The sequence below is a fragment of the Bufo gargarizans genome, chromosome 7, assembly GCF_014858855.1.
Source record: "Bufo gargarizans isolate SCDJY-AF-19 chromosome 7, ASM1485885v1, whole genome shotgun sequence".
Taxonomy (NCBI): Eukaryota; Metazoa; Chordata; class Amphibia; order Anura; family Bufonidae; genus Bufo; species Bufo gargarizans.
The window spans coordinates 20,745,231-20,758,398 of NC_058086.1; the positions used below are offsets into that span (position 1 = coordinate 20,745,231).

At 48.4% G+C, this 13,168-nt stretch overlaps 1 protein-coding gene across 2 annotated transcripts in view; it reads left to right on the forward strand.

Annotated features, from left to right (window-relative positions):
• The first annotated feature begins 6,903 nt into the window (after positions 1–6,903).
• LOC122943830 (serine hydrolase-like protein) overlaps positions 6,904–13,168 on the forward strand; it is a 44,290-nt gene continuing 38,025 nt past the window's right edge. The window contains exons 1-2 of one of the 2 annotated variants that reach the window (XM_044301890.1): positions 6,904–6,972; positions 9,705–9,737. In XM_044301890.1, coding sequence (XP_044157825.1) covers positions 9,719–9,737 — 19 coding nt within the window. In that variant the 5' untranslated portion in view covers positions 6,904–6,972; positions 9,705–9,718. The remainder of the gene's footprint in view (positions 6,973–9,704; positions 9,738–13,168) is intronic. The other variant, XM_044301891.1, reaches the window with a different exon arrangement.

Here is a 13,168-nt window from a genome sequence, read left to right on the forward strand (position 1 = left end):
GTGTCCCTGTGTAGTGAATGGGGGCCGGCTTCTGTTTCTGTAATGGCAGCGGGGCCCGGTGCCTGCTTCATTCATAAAGTGGGCGGAGCAGGCGCGTGACGTAGTGAGCTACGCTACGAGCGCCCGCCCGGCCCCCTGACTGCCAAGAAGTTTTTAAGATGATTGGATTACTTTAACAATACCCACAAGTTAGATATGATTACCGTATACTACAGTGAGCGGGGCCCGGTGTAGGAGAATACAGTGACTGCCCCGGGCCCCGCTGCATTTACAGAAACAGATGCCGGCCCCCAGCCCCTCCTCCCTCTCAGCCTAGTCACCGGACGGTCGTAGCATTCGCCCCATAAGACGCACTGCTATTTTCCCCCCACTTTTGTGATAAATATGGTACGTCTCTACTGTAAGAATAAAGGCCAATGCATGCAGTGCGTCACGTTACCGCAAAACGAACACGTTAAGTGACCATGAAGAAGCGTGATTCTCGTATGCTTCACTATATGGCACGCAACGCACAGTTAAGGAGCGGCAATACTTATACTTTCCATTGTGTTGTGTTCTGATGTTACAGGGAACGCAACGCCCATGGTTAACCTAGTCTCTCACTGATAACTGATTAAGTAAATATGTGTTTTGCAGAACTAGAGACACTTGTATAAGTGAAGGGAATGGATGGTCAATAGCTCAAGACGGAAGCTGTAAACCATCAGAAAAACTGCTGCCATTCAGCTAAGGCTATAAAAACTTGTAAACTCGATTGTTAGCTTAAACTTTATACATGACTATGGGATTCTACTGGGGAAATCATGTTTTACAATAAATGCCCCGTCCTGGATCCTCGCACTGCCCGATCTTCAGCAGAAGATCAGCACACAGCGGAGAAGGCAGCGGCTTCCTGGCCAGTAGTTCTGTGGTAATGACATTCGCATATTAAATACAAAGGAGTAGGAGTCGGAAGTACCAAAAACGGGAGGAGTCGGACCATTTATCTACCGACTCCACAGCCCTGGTCAAACGGCCGCTGGCTATGTCCAGATGTTGCAGAGAGCATTCCTCATGACTGAGGGCCCTCGTCTGTGTGGTAACGACTGGGTTTTTCAACAGGGCAACGCTACAGTACACAATGCCCGCAGGACAAGGGACTTCTTCCAGGAGAATAACATCACTCTTTTGGCCCATCCTGCGTGTTCCCCTGATGTAAATCCAATTGAGAACCTTTGGGGATGGATGGCAAGGGAAGTTTACAAAAATGGAGAACAGTTCCAGACAGTAGATGGCCTTCGTGCGGCCGTCTTCACCACTTGGAGAAATGTTCCCACTCACCTCATGGAAACGCTTGCATCAAGCATGCCGAAACAATAACGGCGGAGCTACTCATTACTGAGTTTATGTTTGGAAGTTGGATTTCTGTTTTTTTTTTTTTTTTGGGGGGGGGGGGGGGGGGGGGGGGTTTAGTTCTTTTTTGGAGGTGTGGTCCTAAACTTTTGATCAGCTGAAAAACAGCCGGTTTCAGATTATTCGTTGTTTTCATTAAATTGAATGCTCAAAAAATGTTTGGTCTCGCTCTCATTTCTTCTTGTTGCATGTTGAAGCTCTACTTGGAACCTTGTTAAGATCCAGACATGCTAAAAAGGATTTTTTGCCATTTTTCAAGTGGTCTCAAACTTTTGATCAGGACTGTATATTTACGTTGGGTGGTCAGAAAGGGGTTAAAGCATTGTACAGGGAGTCCCCCTTGTAGCAGTAAATGCTGTTCCTCACAGATCAGCAGGGCGGTGTAATGTGAGAGTCCGTTAGGCCATTGTCAGTGTCAAGCGCAGTGAGCGTTGGAGGCTTCATCCGAAGGCACTTTGTTTAAAACTTCGGATTAATACTGTACACTACAGTGATTAGACTACGTACAGTCTTAGAATGTATGGGCTCCAAGGAGCCGAAGTCAGCTATTCATGAAGTTGCACGAGACTCCATTGAATAACTCAGGTAGTTGATTTTTTAAGTGGAAAAGCACTTGAAACCGAACTCTGCTTCGGTCCCGTCTAGAACCTCTGAACCGAAGCAGAGTTCTGTTTAAAGTTTTACGCTGGGTTCACACCTGAGCATTTTACAGCGCGTTCAAACGCGCTGTAAAACGCTCAACACATGAAAACCAATGCTTCCCTATGGCCCTGGTTCACACTTGAGCGTTTTACAGCACGTTTGAACGCGCTGTAAAACTCCCTACGCTCAAAAAAGTTCTTGAGCTTCTTTGGGGCATTTTGTCGCTCGTTCCTGTACATAGACTTTCGGGAACGCGTGACAATGGGCGTTCGCTTGTCTCTGTATGCGCGATTGCAAACGCCGGTACAATCGCGCATACAGAGCGCTCCTTTCAGAACGCTCAGGTGTGAACCCAGGGTCAAAGTGTTTTTCCACTTTAAAAATCCACTACTCGAGTTATTCAATGGGGTCTCGCGCAACTTTGTGAATAACTGACTTTGGCTCTTCGGAGCCCATACATTCTAAGACTGTACAGAGACGAATCACTGTACAGTATTACTCACAGGTTTTGAATGAAGCATCTGAAGCTTCACTCAACACTGACCATTACAGACGTATGCACAGCTACAAGCGCCGAGAATACAGCAGGACTGCAATAAAAAAATAATAAAAATAGAGAAATGAACATAAATATATAGAATACCTTTTTTTGGGGTTCAACAATTAGTTTTTATTAAACAGTAAAACCTGCAGCTTTCACTTCGACTTGTACAGTAGAAAATATATAAGAATAAATATCAGGTGCGGAGAAGATGGAAACCTGTTCTATTCAGTAAAACATGTGACATACAACGTGGCCCCCCCAGATAACAGCCCGCAAACAAAATCACACAGCGCCCCCCCCCCCACATCCAATATTATACGGGGCCCTACCCCCCCGCATCCAATATTATACGCTAGGGATCGACCGATTATCGGATTTACCGATATTATCGGCCGATATTCAGGATTTTGAACGTTATCGGTATCGGCATTTATTTTGCCGATATTCCGATAACGTCCTGGGAACACAGATCGCGCTGCTGTCAGCGCTCTCCGTGTTCCCTCAGCAGCACAGGGGAGAAGGAGCAGTGTCTCCTCCCCCTGTGCTGCTGCTGCCGCTCCAGCCAATGGGAGGACAGGGGACAAGAGGAGGGGAAGAGCTATGGCCACTGCGCCACCAATGAAGCTTAATCTCACATTAATTCATATACAGGAGGCGGGAGCTGCAGGATCACATAGCCGGCTCCCGACCTCTATGAGCTGTAGCTGCGATCTGCAGTAGTTAACTCCTCAGGTGCCGCGGATCGCAGCTACAGCTCATAGAGGTCGGGAGCCGGCTATGTGATCCTGCAGCCAGCTCCCGCATCCTGTATATGAATAAATGTGGGATTAAGCTTCATTGGTGGCGCAGTGCGCCCCCCCCAAGCATCAGACATTGGTGGCGCAGTGCGCCCCCCCAATATTAGGCATTGGTGGCGCAGTGCGCCCCCCCCCTCCCCCCAATATTAAGCAGTGGTGCCCCCCCAATATTAGGCATTGGTGGCGCAGTGCGCCCCCCCCTCCCCCCCAGTATTAAGCAGTGGTGCGCCCCCCCACCCCAGTCGCAGTGCGCCCCCCACAGGATTCCCTCTCCCCTGCTCCTCCTATCGGAGCCCCAGCAGTGTAATGCTGGGGCTCCGATCGGTTACCATGGAAGCCAGGACGCTATTGAAGCCCTGGCTGTCATGGTAAGCTCCATGCTGCTGTGTGCACAAAGCACACAGCAGCAGGGACAGTGTGAGCTCCTATTCACCCTGATAGATCTCTATCAGGGTGAATAGGACAAGGGTTCTAGTCCCAAAGGGGGCTAAAAGTTAGTTTAAAAAAAAAAAAAAAAAGTAATAAAAATAAAAAACACCAAAATATTAAATATAAATGAAAAAGAAAGATTTACAAAAAATAAAAATACACATTAACAATAAACATTAATTTTCAGCAGATTTGTGGGAATTTTTTATTTTTTTTCCAAAAATGAAAATTCCCAGAATATCGGTATAAATTATCGGCTATCGGCCTGAAAGTTCACAAATTATCGGTATCGGTCCTAAAAAATCAATATCGGTCGATCCCTATTATACGCCCCCCCCCCGCGTTCCAATATTATACGGCCCCCCCCCCCCGCATACAATCCCGCACCGCAGCGCCCCCCCATCATACAATCCCGCACCGCACCCATCATCATACAATCCCGCACCGCCCCCCCCCATCATCATACAATCCCGCACCGCACCGCCCCCCCCATCATACAATCCCGCACCGCACCGCCCCCCCCCCATCATACAATCCCGCACCGCCCCCCCCATCATCATACAATCCGATCCCGCACCGCGCCCCCCCCCCATCATACAATCACGACCCCCCCATCATACAATCCCGCACCGGCCCCCCCCCCATAATACAATCCCGCACCGCCCCCCCCATCATACAATCCCGCACCGCCCCCCCATCATCATACAATCCCATCCCGCACCGCCCCCCCCCATCATACAATCCCGCACCGCCCCCCCATCATCATACAATCCCATCCCACACCGCCCCCCCATCATACAATCACGATCCCCCCCCCATCATACAATCCCGCAGGCCCCCCCCCCCATCATACAATCCCGCACCGGCCCCCCCCCCCCATCATACAATCCCGCACCGCCCCCCCCCCCCATCATACAATCCCGCACCGGCCCCCCCCCCCCATCATACAATCCCGCACCGGCCCCCCCCCCCCATCATACAATCCCGCACCGGCCCCCCCCCCCCATCATACAATCCCGCACCGGCCCCCCCCCCCCATCATACAATCCCGCACCGGCCCCCCCCCCCCATCATACAATCCCGCACCGGCCCCCCCCCCCCATCATACAATCCCGCACCGGCCCCCCCCCATCATACAATCCCGCACCGCCCCCCCCCCCATCATACAATCCCGCACCGCCCCCCCCCCCCCCATCATACAATCCCGCACCGCCCCCCCCCCCCATCATACAATCCCGCACCGCCCCCCCCCCATCATACAATCACGCACCCCCCCCCATCATACAATCACGACCCCCCCATACATCACCCCCCCCCCAATCATACAATCCCGCACCGGCCCCCCCCCCCGTCATACAATCCCGCACCGCCCCCCCCCATCATACAATCCCGCACCGCCCCCCCCCATCATACAATCCCGCACCGCCCCCCCCCATCATACAATCCCGCACCGCCCCCCCCCATCATACAATCCCGCACCGCCACCCCCCCCATCATAACAATCCCGCACCGCCCATCATACAATCCCGCACCGCCCATCATACAATCCCGCACCGCACCGCCCCATCATACAATCCCGCACCGCCCCCCCCCATCATACAATCCCGCACCGCCCCCCCCATCATACAATCCCGCACCGCCCCCCCATCATACAATCCCGCACCGCCCCCCCCATCATACAATCCCGCACCGCCCCCCCCATCATACAATCCCGCACCGCCCCCCCCCATCATACAATCCCGCACCGCCCCCCCCATCATACAATCCCGCACCGCCCCCCATCATACAATCCCGCACCGCCCATCATACAATCCCGCACCGCCCATCATACAATCCCGCACCGCCCATCATACAATCCCGCACCGCCCATCATACAATCCCGCACCGCCCATCATACAATCACGACCCCCCCCCATCATACAATCCCGCACCATAGTCCCCCCCATCATACAATCCCGCACCATAGTCCCCCCCATCATGCAATCCCGCACCATAGTCCCCCCCATCATGCAATCCCGCACCATAGTCCCCCCCATCATGCAATCCCACACCATAGTCCCCCCATCATGCAATCCCACACCATAGTCCCCCCCATCATGCAATCCCACACCATAGTCCCCCCCATCATGCAATCCCACACCATAGTCCCCCCCATCATGCAATCCCACACCATAGTCCCCCCCATCATGCAATCCCACACCATAGTCCCCCCCATCATGCAATCCCACACCATAGTCCCCCCCATCATGCAATCCCACACCATAGTCCCCCCCCATCATGCAATCCCACACCATAGTCCCCCCCATCATGCAATCCCACACCATAGTCCCCCCCCATCATGCAATCCCACACCATAGTCCCCCCCATCATGCAATCCCACACCATAGTCCCCCCCATCATGCAATCCCACACCATAGTCCCCCCCATCATGCAATCCCACACCATAGTCCCCCCCATCATACAATCCCACACCATAGTCCCCCCCATCATACAATCCCACACCATAGTCCCCCCCATCATACAATCCCACACCATAGTCCCCCCCCATCATACAATCCCACACCATAGTCCCCCCCATCATACAATCCCACACCATAGTCCCCCCCATCATACAATCCCACACCATAGTCCCCCCCATCATACAATCCCACACCATAGTCCCCCCATCATACAATCCCACACCATAGTCCCCCCCATCATACAATCCCGCACCATAGTCCCCCCCATCATACAATCCCACACCATAGTACCCCCCATCATACAATCCCACACCATAGTACCCCCCATCATACAATCCCACACCATAGTACCCCCCATCATACAATCCCACACCATAGTACCCCCCATCATACAATCCCACACCATAGTACCCCCCATCCCACATGGCAGCCCCTCCTCACACCTCCTAGAATTGTCAGGCCCCCTCCACAGGCTTCACATGTACCTCTCAGGCAGACACTCTCCCCTGTCAGTGCTAAAGACGCTGGTACGCAGAGCGAGAGCAGCCATGCCTGACCAAGTTCCTGCTGTAATATAACTTCTGAAGCGCGCGCTGGCTGCCGACCCACGTGACCTAGAAATGTCACGTGATAGTGTGACGTCAGAAGGTCCGTTTGGTGTCTGGAGTTTAGACACTACCGTTCCGTCACAGGTTCGGGTACGAAACTGGTAAACGCTCCTCCCCGTTGTGTCTGTTATTAATAATAATAGTAATAACCTAATATGTTACTCAAGGTATGGAATGGGAAATGATATGTGAAGTTCCTTTTAGGCTAGGTCTACACGACGACATTTGTCGCGCAACAAAAAGTCGCGCGACAGATAGGGCGCAACAGTTGTCGCGCGACATTTTGTTGCACTAATGTCGCGCGACAATTTTTATAATGGCAGTCTATGGTGTCGCACTGCAACATGCGACATGTTGCGACTGCGACGCGACAGTCGCAGAAAAATCCATCTTGAATGGATTTTCTGCGACTGTCGCGTCGCAGTCGCAGCATGTCGCATGTTGCAGTGCGACACCATAGACTGCCATTATAAAAATTGTCGCGCGACATTGGTGCAACAAAATGTTGCGCGACAAATGTCGTCGTGTAGACCTAGCCTTAGGACCCCGTCAGCAGGTAGGAGCAAGGTTTTAGCACTTGAACTGGTTGAAGGCAGTGAATGGTATAGACCAGGGGTAGGCACTAGGCAACCTCCCGCACTCCAGCTGTTGTGAAACTACAACTCCCAGTATGCATACTTGCCCTGCTCTTGTAAAAACTCTCATAGAAATGAATGGAGCATGTTGGGAATTGTAGTTTCACAACAGCTGGAGTGCCGAAGGTTGCTGATCCCTGGATAGACCGAGTAATGATAATGTCCGGGTCCTGCTTACTGACGGACTTCTCAGAGCAGAGCCCGTGGAGACGGCATAATCCGGGGGCTGCGGACTGATCTGGAGGGTCCTGCTTGTCTGCTAAATAATCATTAGGGATGTCAGATGGTTTTGTCTCTAATTCAAATATCACATTTCCGTTATTCTCCACGGGCACATTCCACTCTGTCATTCCTTTTAGTATGTCCCGTTATTAGGAATCACAATAGATGTAAGGCATCATGCGTTTAAGGCCCCTTGCAGACGAGCGTGTCCGCATTAGGTCTGGCTGCGCTGCGTCTGCTATCAGGGAAAATCGTGCGAGTAGATACGCAATTGCAGTCAGTTTTGATTGCGTTCCGATGTTCAGTTCTTATTGCGCAGGTGCAATGCGTTTTGCACACACGTCATAAAAAACGGACTGTGGTACCCAGACTTCTTCACTGAAATTCAGGTTTGGGTTCGGTGTTCTGTAGATTTAATTATCTAGCGCCGAAGGTCCTTTTCCAGCCAGAAAAGAAGACGAGCCCGGCTGTGTGATCAAGTGGATGAAGTGAGTTACATTTTTATTTTTTTAACCCCACAATAGACCTTTTACTAAGCATTCTGAATCGAAGAAAGCTATTATTTTCCATAATAAAGTAAATGGGGTCCCGGGTAACTTATCCCTGAAAATAGGACCGCATCTGCACTTGTTTGCGATTTTTACACATCCCCATTCATTTCTATGGGGCTTGCGTTGCATGAAAAACACGGAATATAGAACATGCTGCGAATTTCGCTTAACGCACAAGTGATGCGTTAAAATCACCGTTCATCTGCACAGCACCATTGAAGTGAATGGGTCCAGATTCAGTGCGGGTGCAATGCGTTCACCTCACACATTGCACCCGTGCAGAATTCTCGCCCGTGTGAAAGGAGCCTTACACCACTTCTGTGTTCCTGACCCGCACCTGGTTTTGGCTCATAATCACCAATGGAAACTACTTGTCGAACACTGACGGTGTGAACAAGGCTTAAGGGCTCTCTCACACGAGTGGATGCCGTGCGGACAGCAGAGACACGGAGTATTAACATGATTTATAATGCTCCGTGCCTTTCTGTGATCTTTTTAGGCTACTTTCACACTTGCGTTCAGAGCGGATCCGTCTGGTGTCTGCACAGACGGATCCGCTCCTATAATGCAGACGTTGGGATCCCTTCAGAACGGATCCGTCTGCATTATAGTTTAGAAAAAATTCTAAGTGTGGAAGTTGCTCAGACGGATCCGTCCAGACTTTACATTGAAAGTCAATGGGGGACGGATCCGTTTGAAAATTTAGCCATATTGTGTCAACTTCAAACGGATCCGTCCCCATTGACTTGCATTGTAAGTCTGGACGGATCCGTTTGCCTCCACACGGCCAGGCGGACACCCGTGTCTGTGTACATGTGCGTTGGTTTTTATGCATCACTTGTGCGTTGCGTGAAAATTGCAGCATGTTCTATATTCTGCATTTCTTTATAATTTTTTTTTTTTTTTTTCATGCAACGCTGGCCCCGTAGAAGTGAATGGAGCTGTGTGCAAATCGCATTGCATTCGCAAGGAAGTGTGGATGCGATGCGTTTTTCACGCATGGTTGCTAAGAGATGTTTGTATACATTCAGATTTTTATCACGCATTAAGGCCTCATGCACATGACCGTTGTTGTGGTCCACATCCGAGCTGCATTTTTTGTGGCTCATGTGCGGACCCAATAACTTCAATGGGGCTGCAAAAGATGCGGACAGCACTCCGTGTGCATGAGGCCTTAATCGCATTGCATCCGTGCGATAAAATCTAAACAACTGACCGCGATCGCAGACAAAACTGAATGACTTTGCCTGAAAAATCGCGCAGTTATCACTAAACGCATCCGGACCTAATCCGGACACGCTCGTCTGCAAAGGGCCTAAGGCTCTCGCTGATTATAGGTCAAAGTCTTGTAGGTTACAGTTCAGAACAGGCATTTTCTCTATGATTAAAGATTAACGTGCACATTCTGTGCTCTCTCTCTTGCAGGTGACTGAGAAGACATGACGTTTCTGCTAAAAGGTACTTTTTATTTGATTACCACATTGGGTCCCATTGTTTGAACGTGCAGTTCTGTCTCTGCTGGTATCGCACATTATGTGACTAGAGATCATTGTATTTATAGATATGACAAGAGAGATGATTTCATGATGACGACTTGCCTGGTTTCCAACACCCATTTTCAAAAAGCTTTTTAGGGGGAAGTAATGACACGAGCAGGACCCTCTTATATTAGAGCAGCCAGAAGTTGTGGGGCGCATTTAGGGTACCGCCACTCGCAAGGGGGGATTTATCAAAACTGATGTTAAGAAACTGAGTTGCCCATAGCAACCAATCAGATACCACCTTTCATTTTGCAAAGGAGCTATGAAGCATGAAGGGTGGAATCTGATTGGTTGCTATGGGCAACTAAGCCAGCTTTCCTTTACACCAGTTTGGATAAATCTCCCCCACCGTTTTTTTTTTTTGTTTTTTTTGTACAAGGTTTTGAGGCAGAGCCACCTGCAGGATTTTCAGCCCAAACCAGAAGTGGATCCACCAGGAAGGAGAAGTGTGAATCCTTCCTTTTTATATTTTAGATTCCTTTTGAATTCACAGGTAGATTTGCTCTGTGGGGCACATTTACTAAACTGTTTGTTTGTTTTTAGTCTAAAAATGCTGTTTTAGAGTGTCGTATTTTATTTATTTTTTGCTACTAAAATTGGACCTATTTTGGAGGCTTTTGAGAGAGGAAAAAAAAAAATATATATATATATATATATATATATATATATATATATATATTTATATATATATATATATTTAATAATGTTTTTTCTCTTTTTTTTTTTTTCAGACTAATTTAGAAGTTTTCACATTTTTGAGACTTTATTTTTTTAAACTATTAATGTGGAGGCGCCTGAATTTGCCGCACAATTCTATGCCACCCTAGGGCGTACTCCACCCAGTTTTAGTGTAGTTTTCTCCATCTAATGGAGTGTTGAAGTGCAACTTTTTTTTATTTGCATTAAAAATTGCACTTCCCAGGAGAAAGGTGACTTTTTTTTTTTTTCCCTCTGCAAAGATGCAACTTTTTTTTTACGCGAAAAACAAATAAGACAAAGCTAAGTAAAAAATGACTATAAAACAACCACTAGAGGTCAGACTAATAGCGGTATGCCTAGTCTAATTCATCAACGGCGACTTTTAATAAATACTCGACAAATGAAATACGCCTGTCTAATTTTATGGCCAAAAACAAGCAGGCTTGATAAATGTGCCCTTACTATTCCTGTCTAATAAACCATGTAATCTAAAGGCCCATTTACCAGGACTGATTCACAAGCAATTACTGGGGATTTCCCAAATGTTTACAATGCGTTAAAGTTCGGCGCAATTTACATTATAATTGAGGTGTAGCTACAATAGTAAATGCGGGCTGTATGGCACTATGTAGGTAAATTGATCTCTTGTTGCCTTTTGGGGTTCATTACGGCAATGGAACAGACGACTGGAGTTACCCTATCCGGCATAGACAGGCACCGCCAGATAGTCTTATTATGGGACCCGACGCATTTAGAAAAAATACCGCTGAATACGCTAGTATTTCTCCAGCAGGAAGCCACCATTTATGCCCAAAACCTGTCAGAATGCATCATAATGAGTAGGAATCTGGTGGTGTCCGGCTATGCCGGATATGGTGACTCCAGTAGTTACAAAACAGAGATATGAACTTAGCCCCAGATGAACTTTTTTACATTCTTTGTTACAAACTTCTAAGAAAAAGTACAGTTTATCTCTGCAGAGAGATTCCCGGGTAGATTAAACTTTATTAAAGGACTCAGAGGTCAACATTTATCGTACCGTGCTTAACCTTTGCCCTTCTCAAGCCTTGTTAACCTTAACTGGGTAAATGCCTGCAGTATGCACACCTGGGTCTGCCACTTTTCTTCTATCTGTATTGTTGGTTTGCTTCCGTATGTTTTCCTAGAGCAGGACAAGTTGTAGGTGTCTTAGGCAGGATTTGGGGTACATATGAGCTAGCATTCTATCCCTTGCTGACCACACCACATAAATGAACACTATGAACCGGTCTTTGTGCCTTCAGCCAGGAACGCACTAGGAACTTAATGTGGCCCTGGGGAAAAAAAGGGCCCATGTTTCGGGACCAACACAAGTAGGCTGGATCAGAACTACTATAGCACTGCACTAAGGCCTCTTTCACACGAGCGTGACTGATTAGGTCCGGATGCGTTCAGGGTGTGTTCAATGAAACTCGCACTATTTTGCAAGCAAGTTCCGTCAGTTTTTTCAGCGCGCGTAAAATGCGTTTTGATGCGTTTTTCACGCGCGTGATAAAAAACTGAAGGTTTACAAACAACATCTCTTAGCAACCATCAGTGAAAAACGCATCGCATCTGCACTTGCTTGCGGATGCAATGCGTTTTTCACGCAGCCCCCTTCACTTCTATGGGGCCAGGGCTGCGTGAAAAACGCAGAATATAGAACATGCTGTGATTTTCACGCAACACAGAACTGATGCGTGAAAAACAACGCTCTTGTACACAGACCCATTGAAATGAATGGGTCAGGATTCAGTGCGGGTGCTATGTGTTCACGTCACGCATTGCACCCGCACAGAAAACTCGCTCGTGTGAAAGGGGCCTAAATATTGCCCCAGTAGAGCAAAATACCTACCCAGCACAACCAAATACCTCCACTGAAGCTGCCCCTCTGTGATGGCAAGCACCAGCACATTTATGGAGGAGGGGGCCGAGGAGGAGGGACGCCACTGCACCAAACCAACCCTACCTTCAGCATGCTACTTAGCCTTTTCAGTGCTACCAAACATACAGGAGAATACAGCGCTATATACCTAGTACATTCAGCGATGTACTCTGTCTAATTTAGACATTCTACTTCCTCTGCTTCTTCATTTGGCCTAGACCACATGACAACTTCTATTACGTCTCTTCTGTGTGTCAAACTTTGCAGAGACATCTTAGATGACTTGAGTTTATTTCCTGCTCTCCACCTTCTCATCACAAATTTATAATCCTCCTATAGTCCCCTATTAATAATAATGACCCAGTAATAATAATGCCCCAATAGTGTTGATAGGATTATTCTAATTATTAATACTAGGGACACTATAGGGGTATTATTATTAATGGTTCATTTTAGGGGGGCATTATTAGTGACAATATTAATATTAATACCCTGCTATTGTGGCCCCAGTGCTAAAAATGTTCCCATAGTGCCCCAGTATTAAAAATGCCCTCTGTGCATCTAGTAATGCTCCTATTGTGTCCCCAATAATGTGCCCTATAGTACCCCAGTAATAATAATGCACCCCTAGTGCCCCCAGTATAATAAAACTCTTGTGCCCCCCCCCCCAGTAATTTCCTCTATAGTGCTGATTAGTATTAAAATGCTCCTAGTAATGGCCCCTAAACTGCCTTTTATGCTCCCCA